General features: G+C 33.8%; 1 protein-coding gene across 1 annotated transcript; it reads right to left on the bottom strand.

The window, feature by feature from the left end:
• Positions 1-209: 209 nt before the first annotated feature.
• LOC100375695 (uncharacterized) lies at positions 210-20571 on the bottom strand. The gene is made up of 12 exons (XM_002740299.4): positions 20393-20571; positions 19395-19502; positions 14117-14215; positions 12299-12397; positions 11305-11406; positions 6587-6730; positions 5636-5884; positions 4179-4280; positions 3546-3689; positions 2867-2941; positions 1931-2195; positions 210-1493 (listed from the first exon to the last, which is right to left on the bottom strand). Exons 1-12 carry the CDS (start codon positions 20462-20464, stop codon positions 1399-1401), a joined length of 1554 nt encoding a protein of 517 aa, XP_002740345.2. The 5' UTR covers positions 20465-20571; the 3' UTR covers positions 210-1398.
• Positions 20572-21057: the final 486 nt, after the last annotated feature.

Consider the following 21057-nt stretch of genomic DNA (forward strand, 5'->3'; position numbering starts at 1 on the left):
TGTAACATTCCTGGAATTATATTTTTAGTAAATTGATGATATACCTGTATGTTTTACTGAATTAAAACAGACACAATTTTGTACACCTTGTCAAAGATATGGGCTTGGTAAGATTTTTTTTTTTCAGTTTTTTGGCGGAAACTTTTCAATTACTTTGGAAAACTCAAGATGTTTTGTCTGGAGTAAAAGGATGCACATTTACGAAATGATAAAAAAAAGTATCAAATTTTATTCAGCAATGCGTATAAAATTATCTGGTAATGTGTTAAATTTCTTTATAAAAAGGAAAAGGTATGCATGATTGTAAAATGCTCAATGACAGAAAAATTAAGAGATGGAATTAATAAATCCAAAGCTGATTTTTATTTTACATTACACTCAGTTTCTTTATAAGTGGAGAGTGTTTTTCTGCACAAGAATGGGACTACAGATAAACCCATATTACTGACAGCTTGAATTTGACAACACTGCATATAGCAATTCCTACTGGTTTAGGAGGCGCCCTCAATGTTTGGAACCTCAAATTTCCTTTGTTTTAAAAATTAATAGTTCAAACCTAGCAGAGCAAGCTTTGCAATGTACTAGTATACATGTATATTACTATTACCGAAACCGTCTTAACATCTCAGCTGAACAACGAAGGATAGGAATGTGGAACTTTCTTATTTAAAACTATCAGCATTATCCAAAAAACCTTCTACTGCTGGTCTTGGAAGAAACATTCTCAATAAATTGATACATTTGAAAAGTTGTTTTTTTTAAATAGTAAATGCATTTACATATACCTTGCACCACCAGCTTGCTTTAATCTAATTAACAACCTCATTTGCATATAATGTACTGAATTTGTATGCAATATGTAAAATATATTAAATTTGGCAAAAAGTAAACAGTATGTACAATTAAATGAAATTATAAAAATTACAAATTCATATATACAACTAAATATACAAAAAGTTTTTGATTGACTTATTAATAATTTTGATTAATAATACAATCCATTGATAAAAATAGTCATAGCTGTATTCATTTTTTGATGAGCACATTGTATCCTGTGCACATTCAAATACAGAAAGTTGATATTTTAATCTAAATAAATCTGGAAATAAACAAAAATGTTATACAAAACATTCTTAATTGTCAGATGATTAGTATTCATGGTCACTTGGAAAGCTGACGCAATGTTTTTTGTCTTTATAAATTGATTCTACATACAGATATCATCTCTGATACTGCATTTGTGTATTCCTTTTTTGGATTTAGATTCCTATAATATCGACTTTGCCACAAACCCCAGATAATACCAGTAGTATGGCAAGTTAGTGAATTTCCTATGATGCATTGCAACCCAGCAGCACAATTCGTCGTGTGGTGTCTTTTCCACCAATCACAGCTCAGTTATTTTCCATTCAGTAAATGTTTCCCGGCAAAGCTGGACATTCTTCTTCCCCTAGCACCTGCACCTTCTGAGGAATCTCCGCCAAACATAACGTCTGAAATAGGAAGCCAATATGAAAACTTGTATTTATCACATAATTGAAATCAACATCTTAGAGTAATTGTGATATTTTTACTGAAATGCCTATGACCAAACATTTTAAAAAGAGAACACGCAAATTGTTCACTTTGATTATATGGAGAAAACTTTGGCATCTAAGTCATGTTAATGTTAACAAAATCTATTCCATAACAATTTTTCTGACAATATTTTCAATTTCCAAACCACCAGTTATTAAACTCAGGTGAAATACAAATGTGTAACATTGTACATTTAATAAGAAAAATAAGATTAAAAGTTGACCAAATATCTGACAACCAATTTATTCCAAAAAAGATATCAATTTCATTTACTGTAAACCGCTTTAATTTTCATGAAATTTAACGAGTCAGTGAAAATTTGTAGTAGTAAAAATTAAAAGGTTCACAATACCTCCTTTTCCAATTTTCTCTATTTTATGCATGGCATCGTCCACTTCCTGTAAATCCGGCCATGCTGATTGGTCATCCAACCAGATCTTCAACACGTGTACGCAACTCTTTTTGTATCTGTCATCAGGTTCCTCATCTTTGTACATCTCTTCTATCTTGTCAATATCCTCCTCTGAAAAGAACAGTGCCAGAGCTAATCTCTTCCACCGTGTTCCGGGGCCGACTCGTTCAGCATATTTCACAAAAAGTTCTTTTATTAGGTACTCCTACGAAAATGAAGAAATTAATAATTTGATTACTGGTATATTTTTAATAACATTTAAATCGCAGTGGTCCTCGCGCAATGCGTGTTCAAATTCTAAATAAACAATGTATTTTACACGCGTTATGTACGTTACTATGAGTCCCATATCGAACAGGACGCGGTGCGACAACTGCCTCCCTTTAAATATACATGTATGCCTGCAGGTTAGAATACAGTCGCAAACATGAATGTAAATTTTGATCAGTCTACAGTTGTGTATGGAGTACTGAATTTCACTTCTTAGAGTCTATAGTCACACCCAAGGATTATTGATTAAATCAGGTCTTTGTATATTACCAGGACCTGGGTTTGTTTCAGTATCACCACTATAATTCCCTTCAAAATGTAGGCCTGACCCCCCGCTACAGTTTCCACTGAGATTTGTAATGGTACGAACCATCTATCACTGATTCAGATCAAGGTCATGACATCACTACAAACCACAGCATTATAATCTAAGCTAATTATTTTTTCTGGGCATGCTCAGTTGTTCTCTCAGTGGTGTTGGGCTCTTTTGTGCATTGATCTATTAATTAGGTACCCATATCTCATGCATGCATGCACAACAACCACCATCTTTAAGAACACAATGGATATGTACAATCAGATATCTGATGAAAATGAAAAACTTACCCGACATCGTTTCATTATCATTGCAGCTAATTTTGTATTTTTTCTCTCTTTTGCTATAGCATATGCTGTCTTGCGCTACAATTAAATAAAAAGATGAATTGATTATCACGCCATTTGCAGTCAGTTATATATCGCCTATATGACATAAATCTCAGAGTAAACCGGAATTAACATGAAACATTTTTTAGCACTAATTTGCAGGCAACTCTGTCGAGAAATAAATGTTGTTTTCTGAGAATATTATTTTGTTCATTCAGCTATGAGATGAAAACTGCAACTGAGAAGTATATTGAGATTTGTTTCTCTGATGTGACAAAGCGCTTCATTAGTGATTAAAGTGAACACAATCTTGTCAGCTGTTCGCAATCAACAAATAGAATATTGTTGTGGCTTTTAGCATCCATATTGACAATATTGTTTTGATTGTCACAGAAATCAAGTTTACTGAACCTGTATGAGCTTTCCAGATTAGTGTTTGCATGGTTTGTTCTACGTGTAGATGCCATTAGAGGAATATCGCCATGGCTTGCATAAACTGATTATGATTTATTTATTCATTCTATGTGACCAGCTCGTTTCTAATCCTCTCCTCCAATCATATCACACCAATATTAAATCCAGCAACGGATTGATACATATTTTTTAGTAAGAAAAGTAACATGCTAAATAAATCACTCACCTCGGCGTCCTGGGCATACACCTGCACTTTCTTCTTCAGTAAAAGTTTAACAATTGACACATGACCACAGAATGTAGCGCAGTGTAACGGTGTACAACTCTCCCATGAATTGTTGAATATAGAACCACACAACTTATCTACTTTCTAATAAAATAATAGAAATACATGATTCTTGATCAAACAATTTTGCAAAGAATTGACTGCATTTACAAGAGGATTGAAAAATGATGATTGAACTCGGCAACATTTTCACTGTACACAATTTTCATCTGACTGCCTAAAAAAGGCTTCTAAGGAAATTAAAGTTCAGATACTGATGGAATACTTAGAATGCTACACTGATCAGGGTTTTCAAAATCTACAATAATGGTCAAAGGTTCCAATCAATTCAGAAGTTAGAAACTACATTATGCTAGTCCTGGTTTTGCATACAAAATTATCACCAGAGTGAATCTACCACAATGAGAGAAATTTTAGTTTCCATGGAAACACATATAGTGTAAGGGAGACTTTTTTATTAAAGCATTTTGTCAATCACTAATTGTAAACTAATCACTGTGACAAACTAATCCTAGCTACTGAGAAAATAAAAACATGTCTGTGCATATAAATATGAATTGACGAAATACTTACCACATCAGCTTTGGCATCAGCATCAACTTTACCTTGGAATAAAGCCTGTACAACAGCAAGATGTCCCCTGATACATGCAAGATGCAGAGATGTGCAACCATACTGAAAAAAAAACAAAAGCAATTAACAGCGCCCTCCTGAGTTACTTTTCAATTTTTATTTTGTTTTTATTGAATCAATTTTTAATGCAATTACATACTGATCTACACTATTCTGGAATTCGGTGTCAAAGCCACAATATGATTAGTAGTGCTCAACAAATACTGTTTTTAAAAGCGCTAAAATTTTGCACACTTTAAATCTAACTTAGTTGTTTTGATATACCCAGAAAACACAATTTAATGCTCGGAGAGTCCAATTCAATAAACATGGAAAAACCAGTAAAGAAGTATTTTTAATATAAGTTTAATGTTGCATTCTGAGGTCATGAATTGGAATTAATATGATCAAAACGGATAGTCTAAAGAAACTTGGTGAATCAATACATGTTGAAACACTGCAAAATCATCAGAAAATAAAATTCAAATGCACAAATAAGAAGCTGAAACAATAAATTTGTTTTGGGTTCCCATGAAGGTGTGTAGTTGCTTGGCTACCATGTGTGTGGAGAGGGATTGAATCAACGTAGATTCACTTGGGTCAGCAGAAATATGCAGTGTTAGACAATTTTCTTTCTGTACCAGCTACAGTTTTGTACGGCAAATTGATTCTGTATTTGTAGAAATCCAACACTACCATGAAAGCTCACAAACTTTTCATTGAATATAGAAAATGTGTTTTACATTCATACACTCAAAATAAAAAGGGACAAAATATAATTTATATCCCTACAGGGATTTTTTTTTTAAACAAGGGAACAGGGCACAGTGCCCTCATGCCATGGCCATGCGCCCCCTTACCCTGGGGAGCAGATCTTCTGGCAACCATAAAATTCTGATTGACCAGGGATCACATGTGGCCACAGCCTTCAACTGTGACCTGTCTGATAGTAGTTTTGGCCTCAAGGAAGCCATAGAATGCTCTATTTTAACTTAGAATTATCAAAAACTCCAAACCCGGGTAGGGAGAACCCTATCTCCCTAACTTGGTGGCACCACTAAATTGCAGTGCTCTCTCTTGTAGTTTTCTTTCTAGAAAAGACTCTGTCTCTACATGTATGTTATCCATATGTGGCTTTGTAAAATCTTTCTGGGGAAAACATACAAGCATGCATGTATATTCAACTTACGAAAAACTGATACAAACACACCCAGGGATGAATTGATTGTTAAATTTACTTTCCCTTCTATCGCATGTGCGTTCAGTAGCGTGGCAACCACGGAACATGCCCAGAAACTCAAAACTCGTCAAATTACTTACATCATATGCTTCTCACATTTAATTTTTGCAAATACAGACCATAAAATATTTCACATAATCACAAAGCGCAAATTTTAAGTAAAGGTAAGATAACTAACCTCTGACAAATCTACCGCATTGACGTCGACGCCAGCTTTGACCAATGACAAGACCACACCACTGTGTCCCCAGTACGTGGCACACATCAACGGAGTACAGTTACGCCATGGATTCTGGACGGATGATCCCCATATCATTCCAACTAAAATATCAGCCTCAGCATTAATGTCTGCTCCAGCTTTTATCAACAGATCAACCACATTCTGGTGACCCTTCAGTGCAGCTAGGTGGAGTGGAGTTCTACCAAGCTACAGATGAATAAAAAATTACAAGGTAAACAGAAAATATCCATAGGTCTACATTTTATACAGTAATTGTACATAGGAGAAAGAAAAACAGAAAAAAGTCTTTTGTATACATCAAAAAATTACTTGAAAATACATATAATCCCATCAAATCACAGTTTAAAAAAATAAATGATTCTAAATATTATGGAAAGTTATATATACTTATATAACATTTCATCAAAAATGTGTAGTGAACAAAAAACGAAAAACATTGCATTTAATGTGGTAAAACAGACAGTGTAATAATATATATAGATATTTGGAGACTTTCTGTTAATATATATATTTAACTTTATAGCATCACTACACATTTGTATCAAACTATTATCTTTGTCCTGTTTTTACGTTCGATTTCATGCATAATATAACAGATTTCATTGCATATTGTCAACAAATAACACTTATTACGTAATGATTTTCCATTACCATTATCGTAATTTTTGTTTTAATAAAGCAAAGACACTGAATTTTCTAGTGTCTTTGGTTTAAACTCTTCTGAAAATTAAGTCTTATGAAAAAGTGAATTGGACAAAAGTTAGACTTATTAATGAATTCATGAGGTTTGAAATTGTGTGAAAGTCCACACATGCAAACAAACAAATAGCTATGATCATATTTTATGAATATGTTTCGTTTCTCAAAGTAGCGGTAAATTTTTCTCACCACCGTGTCTTTGATATTGACATTGATCTTGGCTTTCAGTAAGACATCAACCACGCCGGTATGGCCCCAATCACATGCACAATGTAGTGGTGTCAACCCTTTCCATGGATTCTGGTACACTGCTCCGGACTTTTTACCCATGATCTACAGCAAAGATATACCGGGTATATAACAACAACTACTATTTAGTCCAACATACAACGATTTTATTTAGCAATGTTGATTATTTTTTCTGTTACATAACGAGTACAGTCGAACCTCGATTATCCAAACCAAGTGGGCGGGGGAAAATTAGTTTGGATACTGTAGTGGAGTTAATTATTCACTGGGTTTTAATTTTGCTAATTTTGCTTACTGGAAAATGGGCTAAATTAAAACCCAGTGAATATGTAAAATTTAGCATGGAACACATTATCTAAATGATAAAACCGTGAATTTAAAATCCACTGAATATGCCTGAAATGGTAAATCAACGAAATTTAAACCCAGTGAAAATTAGTCATTTTACAGTAACTGATTCCAACCTTGGAAACAAACATGTACGCAGAAAATAAACACAATTGCCTAAATATTGCTTGCTGTATTTTATTTACACACCAATCGTCATGTAATGTCGATAGTGTGATTGTTTGTAATTACATACATGTATGTGATTAAATCTTGGTACAGTCAAATCTGCATCAGTGACCACCTTGATATAAAGACTACCTGTCCATAGTGATCACCTTGATATAAAGATTACCTGTCCATAGTGACCACCTTGATATAAAGACTACCTGTCCATAGTGACCACCTTGATATAAAGACTACCTGTCCATAGTGACCACCTTGATATAAAGACTACCTGTCCATAGTGACCACCTTGATATAAAGACTACCTGTCCATAGTGACCACCTTGATATAAAGACTACCTGTCCATAGTGACCACCTTGATATAAAGACTACCTGTCCATAGTGATCACCTTGATATAAAGACTACCTGTCCATAGTGACCACCTTGATATAAAGACTACCTGTCCATAGTGACCACCTTGATATAAAGACTACCTGTCCATAGTGACCACCTTGATATAAAGACTACCTGTCCATAGTGACCACCTTGATATAAAGACTACCTGTCCATAGTGACCACCTTGATATAAAGACTACCTGTCCATAGTGACCACCTTGATATAAAGACTACCTGTCCATAGTGACCACCTTGATATAAAGACCACCTGTCCATAGTGACCACCTTGATATAAAGACCACCTGTCCATAGTGACCACCTTGATATAAAGACTACCAGTCCATAGTGACCACCTTGATATAAAGACTACCTGTCCATAGTGACCACCTTTATATAAAAACTACCTGTCCATAGTGATCACCTTGATATAAAGACTACCTGTCCATAGTGACCACCTTTATATAAAGACTACCTGTCCATAGTGACCACCTTTATATAAAGACTACCTGTCCATAGTGACCACCTTGATATAAAGACTACCTGTCCATAGTGATCACATTGTTATAAAGACTACCTGTCCATAGTGACCACCTGTATATAAAGACCAACTTCCCATAGTGACCACCTTGATATAAAGACCACCTGCCCATAGTGACCACCTTTATATAAAGACAACATGCTTATAGTGACCACCTTGATATAAAGACTACCTGTCCATAGTGACCACCTTTATATAAAGACTACCTGTCCATAGTGATCACATTGTTATAAAGACTACCTGTCCATAGTGACCACCTTTATATAAAGACCACCTTCCCATAGTGACCACCTTTATATAAAGACTACCTGTCCATAGTGACCACCTTTATATAAAGACCACCTTCCCATAGTGAACATTTTTATATAAAGACCATCTGCTCAAACCTGTGTTTCCTGTTGGAAACTGCAGTGATTTTCATCATAGAGCATTTCATGTAACACTGACAGCCATTTTGACTCTGGTGAGTCAATTTGAAATGAAATATCATCAAATTCAAGACTCCTAAATTGAAATTAGTACCCAATGAATATTTCCAGGCATTCAAAATTCAGTCATGAAAAAATCCTGCATAGAGAAGGTGTTCTTATCTATCATATATCCTGCATATTCTAAATAAGGCAAGGCATATCTTGTGTAGCAGTAAAGGGCACCACATGTGGTAGAGCAGGGAAATGTTTTCTGTTTTCAGAGGATTTTTTGTCGATCCAAATAAACATTTAATAATGTATAGAAAAGCATCATCTGATAATTGTTAAATACAGAACATTTATCTAGCTGTGTTGAGGTGTTAAATAATCTTAATTAAAAAAGATTTAATTGCACCACCACATAATTTTCCTATTTTCCCCAGGATGCGAGGCAAAACCTTTTATTTTTGAGCGATCAACAAATACATGTATGAGACTATCAAATGTTGGCTTAGAGTGAGGGGCAGAATTTATATACTAGTATGTTCATTTGAAATTTCATGATATTTTTTTAAGGTTTACAACATATAATCAACTCATGATCACTGCGTGCTTAATTAATTTACTTTAAGTTGTACGTGTTTGCAAACTTCCCAGGACAGATTAACTGAACCAGGTTCATTTAATGCATCAACAGAAAGCAACCTTGGTATGTGAAAACAACTTTCAACAAGCAATTTAACATACAATGAAGAATGGCAAAGAACAACAGAAACTAATACCCCCCCCCCCCCAAAGAGAAAACTCGCCCTGAATGGAAAACATATAAGATCACAGAGGGATCTGTACCATAATAATCACCCAAATGGCAGGGTTATTTACATATCCACAATCATTACAATCACAAAAGAAAAAAAAAGAAAACTGTTCAACAGAGGAGAGTTTAGTGCATACAACTAAGAATAATACCTACCAACAATACAATAGGGCAGTTACTTGAGTGGAGAATTGAGTGTGATTTAAATAACAATAGTGTAACCTGGGGTGAAACTCGCGCCTTTCATTTCATTACTTGGTTTGACCATGGAACTATAAACCCCAGGAAGAACAACGAAACTAAGAGGATTAAAAAAACCTTTGTCTTAGTTTATCTTACAGTGCTTTCGCTTTTGTTTCCACAACATTAGTCATACTCTATGTTAGTTGCCGCCGATACGCCCGTATCAACCGCTTTGCTGGAAACGGAAAACTTGAAAAAAATATTTCATATCTGCGCAGTAAAATATTTCGTTAACTACGCATGCGCAAACAAGTCGGTCTGCAGGGTGACCTTCAGTGTACCGGAAATCATGCAACGGGTCGGAGTTTAGCGAGATTTCATAATTTTCAATGTCGTTTTTAGATTATTTCATGTTTTTTTCAACTCTCGAAAAAATAAGGTTGCGAAAGTTTGCGAAACATGGGGTTTGGTATGCTGTTTGTTGTCGAGATATCCCGACTTATTCCGTGTTTCCCTTCGATCGCCAGAAGTGGCAATGTGTTTTTTTTCCCGTTGAATGTCGCTCATTTATCAGTGTTTTTGTCTTGGCGCCATTGTTTTTTTATGCTATAACCGAAACAACTCGATCACGTGATCCCCGAAGTCGCCTGATTGACTCCGAAAATGACCGATAGTCGGAGATAAACGTTCATTTGCGTAAATCGGCTTATTTTTTAATGCGACGAAATAGACAGTCAAAATAAACATTCGTCATCGCGGCAACTATCATAGTTCAAAGGAAACGAAGTGGTTGTTCTTCCTGGGGTTTATAGTTCCATGGTTTGACATACATATAGTAATGCAAGTAATACTCACTGATTTATAGTGGTTATTTTCTCAACATAAACACATGTATTTTATAGGTAAAACATTCATTCAAGGGGTCAGTAGGAAAACAAAGATAGTGGGATATCTTATAAAAGAGAGCAATTTAGACTTAGACTGCTTATAACTAATTTCACAAGCCGAGACAAGTTAGTGAAAATTGTAGTATGTTGCAGTGTTCAGTGAAAATTTCACTGCGGGTTCTCACAAATGTTATAAGATCTTCAAATGGAAAACATTAATAAGGTTTACAGTATTTGCACAAGTACTAATTTTGGAAATTCCGTTGATCAGAAAATTCAATTTTTTGATTTGTATTTTGTTTTAAATTTTTCAAAATATTTAAAATTTTCGAGGGAAATAAAATAGTTTACTTACATAAAAAAATTACAATTTAAATTAGTCTGGACACTGTTTATATAAAATATATTACATTTCAAGGCAACAACGAGAATCACTGAATTTTGAAATTAAAAAAAGAATCACCCAAATCTGTGATATATAGAAATTTTTTTTTACATTATCTGAAGGACTAAATACAGGACAACAGAGGCGCTACAGTTACTAATTATAGTAAAAATGTGCAGTGAAACAATCATGGCTGATGCAGGCAATTTGTTGTTGACAAGGTAATTTAATTAATTGAAACATAGTTTTGCCAACAGGGTTCATGCAATGCAATGCAATGGGAATATTTAAAAAAAGGTTTTGAACTCAGACATCGATAACTAAGACTTGTCTATAGAAATAATACTGTATTCTGAATTCATTTAATGTGTATTAATGGCTGTACTTCAAGCCATCCCAATTTGAGACAAAATAATTTTCAGTAAACTTCACCGGGGTTGAGTCGCAATGAATCTGGTGAAATTCACTCTTTGTCAGAAGTTTATTAAAATAATCAAATTGGATAAATTGCTGGAAGGAAAATTTGACAAGTGGTACAGTATACTCACATCGATTGGTACTGCGTTGATTTCCGGTTCTCTTCTCAACAAAACCTCAGCCACAGCTTTGCGCCCGTTAACAGCAGCCAAGTGTAACGGAGTCCTTCCATACTGTGGAAAACAAAAAATTAACATAAAAACACCAATACAGTCAACATAATTTTTAAATACACAATACAACAGTATTATAATTAATATCGTTGCTTTCTGAAGTGGAAATTCACCTTAGGTCATCGAATTTGTTTACATTTTTTTCAAGCACCGAATGTGAATTTCTGATAACAAATGCCGCTCATTGACTAGCTCTAGCTTGCTATCCACAGTGACGCCATTGCGAATAAGTAGTTTTATTAACAGAACCACATACACATATATTTCATAACGACGACAGTGAATGATGAATTCTTGCTCACACACAAAATGTTAAAAATATTTTTGGACACATTCATGCCCAAGAAATTGTCATAAATACATCACTGAAAATTAATAGTATGTTATCTATAACACAAACAATAACTAATAAATTCACAAAATGGAGAGGCTCCATTACCTTTGCTTTGTTCTGAAACTTTGGTGGAACTTTTGGTAGACAAACTTTGTTTTATATTTCTTTTTTTTATTTCTATCTAGCTGTAAACTATACAGTACATGTAAGGTAAATTTCAGTGACTTAGTAAAAATCAGCCGTGTAGCCTTGAAAATTACACTTCTATAGTACTAGTTAGGAATTACATTTGTGGAATTAATTTGTCCAAACACAAACAATTTCAGCCAATCACTGAACCATACTTGCGTCATTTGAAGCACAAATGAAACCAACATTTATTGTATCTTGGGTCAGCCACTGCAAATATACAGTAATGTAAAAAGACCCTGTGTTGTTTTATTCAAACCACTGTACTGACATATTTATATATTTACAACTTGTAGCGATGCCAAAGTGGATGTTTAAAAGGCGTGAACATTTAAATCGTTGATCGTTGCCCAGTAACTGACTACGTACCTTATCTCTGGAGTTAACATCAGCATGGATATTTAACAGTGCCTCAGACACGTCTGCATATCCATTTTGACAAGCCCAGTGTAAGGGGCTGTAACCGGCCTGTTGATGAATTAATACATGTATGAGGAAGGGGCAGACCATTATTTTTTTTTAGGAGGGTTGCAATCATACAATTTTCAATACAATTTTATACTAGCACCCCCCCCCCCAAAAAAAAATATTGGTGCACCCCTCTGAATATTACCCAGTTCAGGATGCCCTCTTATATGACTTATTTTGTAGGGTTTTGAGTTAAAAATAAAATCCTTGTAATCAAGTTGGGACAGCTCGTTACTGAGGAGAGAGGTTTTCAAGAATAAATAAAGATCCTTTACCGGTATATGTGGTTGTATGAAACATCTGAAGTTGTGCACATGGAATATGTTATTTTGTTTACAAAAAAACACAATAATAAAATGTTATTCAAGATCGCTGTAGAATCATCAATGTAGGATTTTATGTTATTAAAGTCAATGACGCAGGAGGGAACTAGCATAATTGGTTGGGTCTTTCGTCTGTAATAAATCAAATAGGCTTAGAGGAGAAAATGACCTGGTTATAAATCACATTTAATAGCAAGAGGGTTAAGACATTTTAACATTTTCTTAAAAATATGATACATGTAGCTAAGTTTAAGTACAGTCTTATGAATTTATTAACATTTTGGATTACAGAGCAAGCTGTCAAACCTTGGGGTTGCTACCATTTCAGGCATATTTAGTGGGTTTTAAATTCACGGTTTTATCATTTAGATAATGTGTTCTATGCTCAATTTGACATATTCACTAGGTTTTAATTTAGTGCATTTTCCAGCCAGCGAAATAAGCAAAATTAATACCCAATGAGTTTCCTTATTTCAATTTGAATTTCCCCTAGTGAAATATCTGTGAGATTTGACTTGAAGTAAGAGCTACTTATTATTTGTCAATACAATTATTATTAGGTTGTAATTTTAAGAGGACTATATCATTATCATATCATTGCATTAGACCATAAAAATTCATAAAGTTTTATAAATTCATCATTTGTTGCAGCAAAAAAGTTATGAAGGCAGCTACCACTTGTTACTCAATTAACTTCAGGTCAAAGGTTATCATAGCAGCAACAACAGGGTAAAGGTTATATCAAATAGTCACCAAGTAAAGCAAAGTTACTCGGCAACCACCACTACCACATAAAGTCACTGTCAAAAAAATAAATCAGGAAGCTGGGTATCAAAAAATCAAGAATAAATTTTCCTTGATGGATGTTTTCCCGCCAGGTGTTTAGACGATCACATCGTAAGTTATGAACACCCCTACTGGAATTTGTTTTAGCATGTTGTTATAGCAACTATTGTGTCAAATCTAAATCGGATATTATATTTATGTCCACAGTCAAAGTCAAGTCCAAATAAGCAGTGCAATGTACACTTGAATACAGAACAATTGTGATTCTTGTACTGTGTAAAGAGTGTATCATTAAAGGCTGGTGGTCATCGCACTGCACATACAGGAACTAGCATAATTGTTTGCATCAAGAAAAATTTAAATTAGCAAACTTTGAATTCAACTGATGATAATTTATTCCTAAATTGTTTAATAATTCGTTCTTATTTACAGGGTTGATAAATCACTTTAATATCAACTGTATCGCTCTGACCTTCCAATTTTACAAATAAAACAAAAAAGGAAAATAATATTTTTCAATCAAGATTATTATTTTCACATATTATAATTAATGAAATATGTCAATAGAAAGCATCAGCATTTAGAATTAAAAGAATAATAATATCATCACCTTGTCCTTCATATTGGTGTTAGCTCCACAGTCCAATAGTATCTCCACTATTTTGATGTGACCGTAGGCGGCTGCTTTGTGTAGTGCAGTTGTGTTGCCCTGCAAGATAAAGTACCAACAGTTGAAAGAACAATAAATTATAATTTAATTACTGTAAAATAATTTATTTTCGCTTGGAATTAATTCTCGCTATTGTCGCTGAAGGAATGTGTCAGTGAAAAAAAATCCTGCAAATATATATTTTTTTCCTATATTTTACATTGAACTCGTCAAAAATCAGTGAAAATAAATTCTATAAAAACACCCAAAAAGTCTTCTCAGCGAAAATTAATTCCAGCTAAAATAAAGTATTTAACAGTATTGAGAATTTGTATTTTTTTATTTTATGTGCTATAAAGAGAAATCAAAAGAGACGGATTTTTAGAACTTCTGATCATTGGGAAAAAAAACATTTGTTTTTTGTCGTGTTACTAGAAACATATAAAGAGAAACAATTGCATGTATTTTATACTGAATCACGTCTGCATTTATCATACATGTAAGTGCATACACTACTATAATAAACTATACAAAAGTCTGATTCATATAGATTACAAGTATGACAAAATGTCATGGAATTTATGTCAAAATAAAAATTGATATTGCTTCTTATTCATAAATGATATACTAACAGAATTTTTTACTCGTAATATTAGACTTGAAAACTATTACAGTTAATAATGTTAAACACTTCCTTCAAAACATAACCTTGAACTTCAAAGAATTAACAGTAAACATCTGCATGCAACAATATTTGTGTGGGGAAAAAACAGTTGCATTTTACCTGAATTAAATAATTTGATTTGAATGAACAAATGGTGGAATAAGCTTTAAATTCTGAGAAAAAAAATCTCGGGAGCAAAAATAATAATAATGGCATTTTAGCATACAATGTATATATCACATTAAACTGCTGGTGACTGTCATTCTATTTAAATGCAATTCAAAATAGGTCATCACCATGACAACATACGTACACAAGGAAACACTGCAAGACCATTTTAACAATGCAATAACAAGTTAATTTAAATGTCTGAAGGCAGGTGTTACAGACTTAATAATTAATAAAGCCCAAATAAGTCAAACAAATCATGTTGATTATAATAATTGCCAACAGTTATATGTTAATATCATAATAAACTAGAACACTGGAAAATCAGAATCACCATGGCAATAAATATTTCATTACTTTGTTCAGTCTGGCAATTTTAAATGTAATTGAAATGTAAATGCATGTGCAACTGAAATGGAGCTTAATTTTTTAACTGAATATTTCAATTAATTTGGGGTGTACAATGAACGCACATAGCTGAATTTAAAAAGCATATTTAACAACCAGTAATTCTGCATTTTTCAAGTAAAATAGTCCAAATATTAATGGATACACTGAGTTAAAAAAATAACATATATATTTGCTGCTACTGGTAGCGATACGATAAACAGTAATCTTAGATAAGATTTGTATACATTGTATCTTACACTATGGCATTCCACAAATCACTAGAATATTCTTTTTCTTTATATTATATTTTTATTTAATGTATTTTTTGGTTATTCAATGTAACTTATGTGTGAATGTTTGTTGTGTTGTATTTGCAGAGCCTGTAGTTTAATTCTGTTGTCCTTGGAATGAATACGAATAAATTATATAAATCAAAGAAAGCTTAGAAAGAACTCCCATGTGCTGAGAGTATTGGAGACACATTAAATATAATTCGAAATTACTTAGCTGAAAACTAATTATGCAAATCAGAAAATTAATATGACCAGATTTGAGTGTAAAACTAATGAGGTCTGCGCAATGTAACAGAAAATCTATGTCTCCAAGTTTAATTGAAATGTGATTAGAACCAAAAAATTATGAATTATTATGCTTATTAGGGAATTAATATGAATAGATTTTTACCCCAAACTAATTAGGTTTGTACATTGTCCTAGAGCATCTTTGTACTAAGTTTCATTGAAATGGAATAATTAGCACCGCGAAAACTCCAAAATTTCGGCCCCTCTAAAAATTTGACCGCCTATTTATTTGCCGGGTTTCGGTGTTTTATTTACCTCCAAATTTTCGACTCCACTAAAAATTGCCGACTCATTCTTATTCGAAAATTGCGACCAGTTTTAGTTTTCCCCCAAACGAAAAAAAAAACGATGTGAGCGTTCAAACGGGACCTTCCTCAAAGGCATGAATCCGGGTTTCTGATTGACTGAGAGATTTTTATTTTATTGGTAACGAAAATATATTCTAAATAAACGAAGTTTCAAATAAAAACGAACACAAAAATCTCGGCATGCTGCGTTTCTGAATTGTTGATTATTACTGTACTCAGTAGTGATTATAATAATGTACACAAAATAAATTTGTTGAATGGTTATGAAATACAAATAAAAGTCAACTTAGTTTCATCGTAAGCGAATGATTCCGGTCTCGTATAAACGTTTGATGCTGTAGGATATCCGCCATGTTCTCTTAGGTCAAATAGGTCAAATCGCTAATTAACCAATCAAAAAGCTGGATGATGCGAAAACGGCATGATTTTTTTTAAATAAAAAAATTAGTTGTTTTTAAAAAATAAACTGGTCATCTGAAGAATAATTTAACATTGTTCACAGTGATAACAGCTCATTCTCGAAAGGAAGCTTACCCGCTCACGCTAGTCACGATAAAAATCATACACGTGTACTCTTGAATAGACAGACGTCAATGACTACGGTAAAACTTAGACTCTATTTTAGCCGGCAGGATTGATTGAAATGTCCGACAAATGACGCCAAAATACACCTTAAAAGTCCCATTTTATTTTCTTAAATCCCATTATATTTTTTAATCCAAGGGCGAATTTACGGCAGAATTTGGTCCCTCAAATCACCGGTACGGTGCTCAAATAAGGGACACGTGAGCTTTGATTCTAACCGGATACATTGCACTGGGTCGGGGAGATCGTTTGCTAAACTTCCATGTATCTTTTGTCCAATGGGTACCTGTACTTCGAACATTCGCAAGTTTTCCTAGGTAGTGCGAGACAGCTTTGTCTTTTGACCTATTAGTTTTGTGCTGACCTCTTCTCCGCGTCTTGATGTTTTGTTTTGCTTGTCATAATACTCACTGATTGATGACTTTGTTTAGATTTTGAGTTACAACTCGGCCACGACCTTTGCTTTTACCGTGAAACATGAGGAAGTTTACGTCAATTGACGGACATTGCATTTTTTAAAAACTAATGAAGCACACTGTCTATCATCCCCATTTTTTTTTGCTGATTTCTATTCTGAAAAATTCGACCGTCCGAAAATGCACCTTAATTTTGACTCTAAAAACACGTCACATTTCTAACACCAATTATTTAAAACCGGTCGAAATTTTGGAGTTTTTACGGTACTTTAGATATCAGTGTGAAAGCTTAAAATTGGTTAATTATGCAAATTAGGTAATTAATATGTACAGATTTTAACCCACAATTATTCAGGTCTGTCTATTGTCCTACAGCATCCATGTACATTCATTGATATGTGATGTATAGTACCTGAGATATCAGTGTGAAAGTTGGTTAATTATGCAAATTAGGTGATTAATATGCACAAATATTTACCGGAAACTAATTGGGTCTGCATAATTCTAGATTCATTGAAATGTGATGATTAGTACTTTAGATATCAGTAGAAAAGCTGAAAATTAATTATGCAAATTAGGTAATTAATATGCACAATTATTTACCCTAAAACTAATCAGGTCTCTGCATAGTCCTAAAGGATCTATGTACCAAGTTTCATTGAAATGCGATGATTAGTACTTGAGATACCCGTGGAAAAGCTGAAAATTAACTAATTATGCAAATTAGGTGATTAATATGCACAAATATTTATCGAAAACAATCAATCTCTGCATAGTCCTTGAGTATGTAAGTACCAAGTTTCATTGAAATGTAATGCTAACTACTTATATCAAATGCTGAAAATTAATTAATTATGCAAATTAGGTAATTAATATGTACTGATATTACCATAAAAACTATCAGGTCTGTGCAGTGTCGTATGACATCTATGTACATGTACCAAGTTTCATTGAAATGTGATGATTAGTACTTGAGATATCAGTGGAAAAACCGAAAATTGACTAATCATTATGCAAATTAGGTAATTAGTATCCACGGATTATTACCAAAAACTAATCAAAACCTAGCATTAGTTCAGAGCATCTATGTACCAAGTTTCATCAAAATCCAATGAGTGGTTGTTTAGATATCAGTGGAACAGTCATGGAACCACTAAAAAATAGCTAATTATCATGCAAATTAGGTAATTAATATGCACGGATTTTTACCAAAAATTAATCAAATCTGCGCATATGTTCAGAGCATCTATGTACCAAGTTTCATCAAAATCCAATGAGTGGTTCTTTAGATATCAGTGGAACAGTCATAGAACAGCTAAAAATTAGCTAATTATCATGCAAATTAGGTAATTAACGAGCATGGATTTTTACCAAAACCTAATCAAATCTGCGCATTGGCCCAGAGCATCTATGCACCAAGTTTCATCAAAAACCGATGTATGGTTCTTGAGATAGCAGTGGAACAGTCGGACACACATACACACATACACACACATACACACATACATACAGACACACTAACTGCAAAGACTCCCATTTTGTGCTTCGCACATGGGAGTCAAAAAAAATGATATTGGGATATAAATCATTATTACACATCTGTCACTGTAATGCCTTAAGTACAGCATGTCGTAATTTTGCAATATTGCACTGGGCATTTCATCCTACCATATTAGGAAATGAGAATTCAAAATATGGAATGATTACCCGCGTAAGCGTCCTCTAATAATAAAAAAAAAAACATGACTGCCCCCAGGGTTTGACCGGATTCCACACAAAGAAGTTCGCTAAATATGTTCTAAACGTTTTCAATTTTGGTATTTCCATGATGCAATCCTTAGGTTATTAAAGGTTACTGCAAAGTATGCACTCAGACAGTACACGGCCACATTGACCTCCGCTGTGCGTCTGTTGATACTCCCACTGTACTGTCTTTGTGCATAATTTGCAGTATCATCATAATAACCTCATATTACCGTAATTAATATATATCTGACACCAAAAAAAATGAAATTGACTTGTTCGTAAAACACTGTACGATCACCGTACTCCCTTTGTGCATACTTTGCGGTATTTTTGTGATAAATTCATAATACTTTTTTTCCAAATAAAAACATTGTTTCTTACATGTTCACTGATGTAGTTGACAGCACAACGGCCACTCTTCATTAAGCGAGCTACCTCATGTGACTTGCCTTCCGCGGAGGCACTCAATAGTCTCTCATTTATCACAGACTGAAAACAAAAAAAAGAAGTTTTATGTAATATTTATATTATTATTGTATATAGTCATCATTTGACATATAATAAAATTAACATTGGTTTCATAAGTTCTCAAAATTTGTGCTCCAAATTAAACACCTACAAAAATCACAGAAAACCGCTCAAAGAGCTAAAAGAATCTCAAATTTAACTGAGACAAGACAATTACGGTAAGTACATTTTATATTTACATTCTGATTAGAATGGGCAAATAATGAGAGAAAGATGCTTAATTTATACTATATTAGCAACAATCTAAATTCTGTAGAAATAGCAGAGATTGGTTTAAAAATAAACAATGCATTTATAATTTGATTTCAAACACAGGGATATCTTGCAATCATCAAATTACAGATGCATTTATCGATGTGTGAGATTGCTTTGCTCTGATTACAATATATATCACAGTTGGGCAGGCAATACTTTAGAAGGAAATGCTGAGAAACAATACATATACGTACAACATAGATCTCAAGGGTTGATGACATATGTTATACCGAGTACTGCGTGTGTAATGTAAACACAACAAAAAAAAAATGGTCATTTAGTTGAAATGTGATTCAACACACAATGCGTTGTAGTATATACACACATTGAATGCTCACTAGCAACGCTCTCGGCAGTCGCTCGACTGTGACATACCAATACCGCTAAAGGTGGCCATGCATGTATACTAATGGAAACCACGGAAAATCATTCATACAAAACAAATACATGTATGTCTATAGCTGATTTTATAGTTTCTGAGCAGGCCTTGTGTTTTACATTTTTTAAGCACAGTATGAATGTGAATTAAGAAAACATATATATGTATAGTACATATAGAATCACAGATTTTTCAAGAAAAAGAATGATGTCCTTACCATATTGTGGGACTCTCGCAGCGATGCGTTCTTATTCAGATTGGGTCTTTGTAGTATTTTCCCAGTTGTCATACCAGTAAATATTTTTTATGAGTGAGAGAGAGAACGCCATGATGTCATTCTGATACGCCCGAGTCTCTCTGTATTAAGTCCTATACAAGGGGACACGCGCATGCCATCAGCAAATTAGGAACATTCCATTAATTACGGGGAGGGCAGGTGATAGGTAACTTTTTGTAAAAAAAATCTGAAATAACATAATTAATGCTTTTGCGACAGTTTTCATTGTTAATGTCCGTGTCTATTCTGGTCTTTGTTTTGCGAGGTGGACTTTATTGGTCGATAAAATCAGTTTACAAGACCACCCCTAAAAAAACTACATTATACTTGCAATGAGTGGCCCATAAAAACAATGGTATCATACAATGGTGTTATACACATACAACTTACGTTCATGGGGTTATAGATGCAAGTGTCTCAGAATGACAGTAGATTCACTGTAGCGTACAGCAAGTAAAATCGAATGCCAACGTACACAACTTGTCAGGAGAAACCTCGCAAGACTCGAATTCAGATTCACTCCTCTCTTTGGCGCGATCTGGAAACCAGTAACCCGAGGAATTCTGCTCAACCTATTTATCGCAGAAAACCGTCACTGTGGATAC

Source organism: Saccoglossus kowalevskii, chromosome 11, assembly GCF_978046115.1.
Source record: "Saccoglossus kowalevskii chromosome 11, keSacKowa6.1, whole genome shotgun sequence".
Taxonomy (NCBI): Eukaryota; Metazoa; Hemichordata; class Enteropneusta; family Harrimaniidae; genus Saccoglossus; species Saccoglossus kowalevskii.

What these genes read in the sequence shown, in the direction of transcription:
- LOC100375695 (XM_002740299.4), bottom strand. Translation starts at nt 20,464, where the DNA reads ATGACAACTGGGAAAATACTACAAAGACCCAATCTGAATAAGAACGCA. An exon ending in ATGCGGTAGATTTGTCAGAG is followed by an intron (nt 4,281 to 5,635) that starts GTTAGTTATCTT and finishes TTTTTTTTTCAG; the next exon opens with TATGGTTGCACATCTCTGCA. An exon ending in TGATAATGAAACGATGTCGG is followed by an intron (nt 2,196 to 2,866) that starts GTAAGTTTTTCA and finishes TCATTTTCGTAG; the next exon opens with GAGTACCTAATAAAAGAACT.